Source organism: Cucurbita moschata, unplaced genomic scaffold (assembly GCF_002738365.1).
Source record: "Cucurbita moschata cultivar Rifu unplaced genomic scaffold, Cmos_1.0 Cmo_Scf00001, whole genome shotgun sequence".
NCBI classification, from domain to species: Eukaryota; Viridiplantae; Streptophyta; class Magnoliopsida; order Cucurbitales; family Cucurbitaceae; genus Cucurbita; species Cucurbita moschata.
In genome coordinates this window covers 5,110,743-5,116,731 of record NW_019268517.1, presented here as the reverse complement: position 1 = coordinate 5,116,731, position 5,989 = coordinate 5,110,743, and the positions used below count along the sequence as shown (strand labels likewise).

At 34.2% G+C, this 5,989-nt stretch overlaps 1 protein-coding gene across 1 annotated transcript; it reads right to left on the bottom strand.

Annotated features, from left to right (window-relative positions):
* Positions 1 to 212: 212 nt before the first annotated feature.
* Positions 213 to 679, bottom strand: LOC111449769 (14 kDa proline-rich protein DC2.15-like). The gene has a single exon (XM_023089809.1). The coding sequence runs from the start codon at positions 647 to 649 to the stop codon at positions 242 to 244; it is 408 nt and encodes a 135-aa protein (XP_022945577.1). The 5' UTR covers positions 650 to 679; the 3' UTR covers positions 213 to 241.
* Positions 680 to 5,989: the final 5,310 nt, after the last annotated feature.

Below are 5,989 nucleotides of genomic sequence, written 5' to 3'. Positions count from 1 at the left end.
ATATGCATCGTCAAATTTGTAATAAGACACAAGAGAACAGACAAACAACATTGTTTATTTGCAAAAACTACGTACCATTATGTTACATTGCATTGTAATGAAACTATAAAAAGATGGTGGAATTCTGAGAAGATTTCCAGACCCATCATAACACGACGTACGATCAAACTGATTATTTAAACACGATATTGAAATGGAAAATTGAAGAAGAAACCAGAAAGGGAAATGAAAGGATTTGGTTTCAAGTAGGGCATTGGAAGCCAGACGGAACCTTCTTTCCACAGTAGTTCAAAAGCAAGCTGAGAGAAACTGAGAGGTCAATCTGGAGACCCAAGGCTCTGGCCTTCACCGCAGTGCAAAGGCACACAGCAGCTTCCAGGTCAACAAGGCCTTGGATTAGGGTGCAGCATGGGGATTTTGGTGGTGAGCCGATCACTATGTGCACTAGACCGTCGAGCAAGTCGACACAGACGCCGAGCTTGAGGGTGTCCTTGGGGCACTTGAGGAGTGATGGTGGCTGCCTTGAAGGGGTGGGCTTGTGGGGCTTGGGTGGCGGCGGTGGGCAAGGGACATAGGTGGAGCTGACCATAGTGAAGAAGAGGAGGTTGAGGAGGAGGAGGGCAATGGGTGAAGAGAGCTTGGAAGCCATTGGTGGAGAGATATTGAAGGGTTTGTAGGTTTGTGCCATGGCTTGTGAAGAATTATGAGAAGGGTTAAGGTTTTTATAGATGAGGTTTGAGAATTTGTTGTATTTTAACACAAAAATTCCTTATAAATTGCACCATACAAAACACCTAACTTTTTCATTTACTTTATTAAGTTTTAAAGAATTGATTTGAGAGAGATGGGTTTTCAATTAGTTTGTCTATTTCTAAAATATTATAAAAATGTCAAATGGCTTACAAAATAGACAAAGTGATGTTTGATAATAAGATATCAAATATTTTTAAAATAAATGGCTGTGGTATGTATGGATGGAAAATAATATTTCATAGAAGCCCTTCAAGACAAGTGGGTAATAGATGATAATCTAGAAATTATTTTTAGCACAATAATGGGTAACAAATTATTTTTAGACAAGTGGGAAAATAATTATTTTACTGTGGTTGCCATGGCTTTCTAACACTGCATGGGTAAAAAATTTTGATTTGTTAACTGATTCAGTTGTGTGTTTCTCGTATTTTATTTTTTATTCACTCATTCCCATTAAGGTTTAGCTTCTCCTTTAGTCTCAAGTTAATGTTTTATGTAACGATCCTAAATTTCTACATACTCAGAGTCGCTACTAAGTCTCATGCTTGTCTCTTAAATGCGGAATATAGCTCTTAGATACTCATCATAAATAACGGAAAATTTAACGCACATTCAGAACAATATTGTTTTTAATGAATTTATTATGAACGTTTAAGTCCATGACATCGTTTATGTAATATGTTCATAGACTTTTCCACACTTATTAGTCATGTCATGCATGCAGTGGTATCTATATTTGATTAGGAAAATTAGGGTCGCTATGGATGTTATGTATCACCGAAGATTTAATGTTAGGAATCATAGATTTACCTACTTATATATTAGATAACATATTGTGCCACCTAAAAAATGTGGAAAAGAATGTTCACCTGCTAGAGGATGAGGTAGGGATCCGAGTCTGACTCGTGCAGCTTCGATAAGTCATATAGGCCTAGCCTTGTCACTACCTAGAGTACCACAAGTGGCACCATCGGTGCCTCTAGTAGTGTCGGTCCCCACTACGACTACCCTAATGTGGGAGACCTTTTGTGAAATAATAGAGACTATGACAACCAGATAACGAGCGTAGACAACCAACAACCCTAAGATGATACAAGAGGTGAAATAATTATGAAATTGTAAGACAAACAAGTTTCGTATCATCAATAGGACCTCTAAGGGCCTAACCATGGTAGAGTTATGGCTATCATTGATGATGATATTTCATCTACTGAAGAGTTTAGATTACCATAAGGTATCTTGTGCATCGTTCATGTTTTAGGATGATGCACAAATATGGTGGCAACAAACGTAGATGTTTCTCAGTTCTAATGGTCTATATTAAAACAAAGAAGGTAGTGAGATTCATCATATACTTGGATGAAGGTGTTTGCCTCGACCTAGGCTTACTCGGTAAAGCTATTCATCAAGATGTTCTCAACTTGACCAAGGTGGCCTCAACTTAAGTGACTTATTTCTAGCCTTGATGGGTTAGGCCTCGACCTTGACTCTAAGATCATCCCTTTGTCATGGCTTTCTAACATTGCATGGGTAACAAATTTTGATTTGTTAACTTATTTGATTCAGTTCGGTGTTTCTCGTATTTTATTTTTTATTCACTCATTTCCATTAAGGTCTAGCTTCTCCTTTAGTCTCAAGTTAATGTTTTATGTAACGATCCTAAATTTCTACATACTTAGAGTCGCTACTAAGTCTCATGCTTGTCTCTTAAATGCAGAATATAGGTCTTAGATACTCATCATAAATAACGGAAAATTTAAAACATATTCAGAACACATTTTCGGTCTTACGTGTTTCAAAACATAACGTTGGAATTTAAAATTAAAACAAAAACAATTACAAATGAAATAATTTAAATAATGAAATAAAAGCGTTTTGTACTGACCTAAGACTAAGAATTTAAACATGCAACTACCCTATGCACGTGCCACAGTATCTATTTTCGGTGTCGTCGTCGTCCGTACATGGGTGTCTTGTCTTTACCTGAAAAATTATATGTTGCACACAGCCTGAGTATTTCGAAAAATACTCAGTAAGTCACCCATTGTAGGGGTCATGCTTATGCAAACACATGCAACATTCTCTTGGGATCGAGCTCTAGCGCATCTAGGAGTGACCTCTAATCTCAAACAAATTGAATGTGTAGTCTTCTTTAGATATGACCCACACGTGCGAGTGTGAATCTGTAACGACCTGAAATTTTCTACTTAATTTAAGGTCGCTACTGTATATGTACCATAAACATTTAATGGGGAAGACTTCATTTAAATTTCATAAAACATAACCTTTATCTTAAAACACAGCCATGGACTTGCGTGTTTTGAAAACATCTTTAAAACGGTTCGATCTTATAAAGTGAAACTTTATAAAGTGAGAGTGGTTTTCTTCATGGTCCGATCTTATGTAAATAGCTATATATAGTAGATGGTTAAATCGGGTAAAGCTATATATAGTAAATAGCTATATATAATAGATGGCTAAATCTGGTAAAGCTATATATAGCAAACTAAACCATATATATATCCCGTCGGGTAGAGCTTTGATATATAATTTTTATTCTCTGTACTCTCTCTTGTTGCACATACCTGAAGTCATCAATAAAAAAATCACTTTAGCCAGAGTTCTCCTTGCAATTTTCTCTATCCCATTCTTTGTGTTCATCTAGATCGAGCGTGTGCGTTGTTGTGCGATCCTAACAACTAGTATCAGAGCTAACGACTGGTATCGATCCCAACACTAGTAACCATCACGGAAGCACTATGCAAAGCATAACGATCGTTGTCCTGCAACTGGATCTATGCGTCCGTACCCTTGTGATGGGATAGGGGTATCCCCCCAAATGCATGAGCACACATAATGCATGAGGTCCCAAAACTTTTCCATTTTCATTATCCTTTAATACAACCCCGCTAGCATTATGTACATATCATGTCATTTTTCATAATTTCATGTCATTCATATCATGTTGTATACACACAATTTAAGAGACCTAACATAACGTTCTATGCTTTTATGAAACTAGTCCAAGGATGAGTCAATTAAGCACATTTTATTAATTGCATTATTTAATTATAGTTTAACTATTTGTTTGTCATATTTAAGCTAGTTTTAAATATAGGAGTTAAGGTTATATTGTAACCCACATAGGTTACTATATTCAACCATTAACTAGCCAATTTAATACGGAGGTTATGGTATTTTTCATTTACTAGCCCATTTAATTTGGGAGTTATGTATCACATAGGTTAAGGTTGTAAGGGCTATATAAAGCCTCCTTTTCTTTGATTAGACATCAAATTTTGGAATTAAGAATAAAATTTCTATTTTAGCTTTGTTGAGAGCTAAACTTTCTTTGCAAATTTTTGGTTTAGAACTTGCATGTAGAGTCATTCAAGTGGTATTGATCAAACCTCTTGTGGAGTGATTCGAATCACGAGTTTAGAAACGAGTTTTCTTTACTCTTGATCTTGATCATCAAGGTAATCCGAATCTATGTTTCATTGCGCGTATCTCTTTTAATTCTCTTATAATTTTTTTTTCTCAGTTTGGGTAGAATGTTTATGTAATAGCCCAAAAATAAATAAAGAAATAAACAAATAAAAATAATTATAAAAAAAAAGTTAAAATAATAAATAAACAAATAAACAAATAAAAATAATTATAAAAAAGAAAAACATTTGGTAACCGATCCCTCCTCCTTCCTTCAATCTCTCACCACTCCTTCCCTAAAAATAAATCTGTCAACAAATCACGAATCTCTTTTCTGTAAGAACAACTGCAGATTTTTCTAGAATTCTTCCTTCCTACAAAAACAAATAGAAAAAGAAAGCAAAAGGTTTAAGCAGACTAGCTCCGCCGGAGGAGATATGTTATTTGAAAAGGTCAGTATGTTAAATCTTCCTTTTATTTTATTAAATAATATTAATTTGGTTACAATTATTTAGTTTTGAATTAGAGATTAAATGAAAAGAATTATGTATGAGTTTAGGAACTCAAACCAAATTATATTTTAGATCTACTCAATTGTTGCAATGATTTATGATTTAGATCTATGAATTGTTGCAATGATTTAGGTTGTAATTTTATATGAATTATAGGAAAAGAATATAATCAAATGAATGATTAAATTAGAAGCTAAGAATATAATTGTTAACTAAATCAGAAAGAAGACAAAGGAAATAAGAAAAAATGAGATAGAGAAAGAAATACAGAACACTGTTAACTAAAAAGAAAAATAATAATAAAAATAAAAAGGGAAGATTTGTAAGTAGGAATATATTAACAAAATTGAATAGTATCTTCTTAAAAATAATTACAGAATAAGAGGGAAGATTGGGGAAAGATTTGTTGAACAGGATTTAACAGTATAAATTAGAGAAATAATTTTATATTTTGTCGAACACGAAATATCATAATTTTACGATTGCCAATCTAAATTAGAGAAATAATTTTATAGAGTTCAAACTTGAAACATGAACTCATATAGGTTGACTCGGATTTCAAAGGACGGAATCAAACTTTCATTAAAGATATATTTGTGACAACGACTTAAGCTAGCCAGGTAAGTGACCTTACTATCGGCATGGTTATATTTGATGTTGACACGTGCCCTGTGGTTCTGTACATGTCATATATAATGATATGTGTGAATTGTCTGTGGATCGATATGCTTCCTATATGTTATGTTATGTTATAATATGTGGTTTGTATGATAATAACAATGGTACGATGTGCTCAAGGATATGTTTGAGATAGGGTACAAGAAGGATGCACAAAACGAAATGTAACGATAGGAGTAAGATACGTTCACGAAACGTTAGAGTTAGGTTACATACTGGAGTGTTATGGATAGGAGAGATTGATGAAAGAATACGGTTAGGTTATGGGTAGAAAGGGATAGGTTTGTGATAGATTGATAAAACTATAGCGTTAGGGTACGTTCTTGTGACGATATGACTAAGATACGTCACGTAATGCTATGTCTGTGATAGGTATAAGAACGTTAAGGCTATGGTAAGTTAGAGAACGATATGACTATGAAGTGTTTACGTTATGACTTGGTTATGATATGATACATTGTATGCTAGATTATTGTGCTTAAGTACGAAATCATGTGAACGTGAATGTATGTTATTTATGCTGCTTAGTTGATGTGATATGAATGCATGTGGCGATGTGTGGTCCTTGTACGATTATGGCTTGTTGTATGAGTATTGGAATGTAACTGAATGAATTG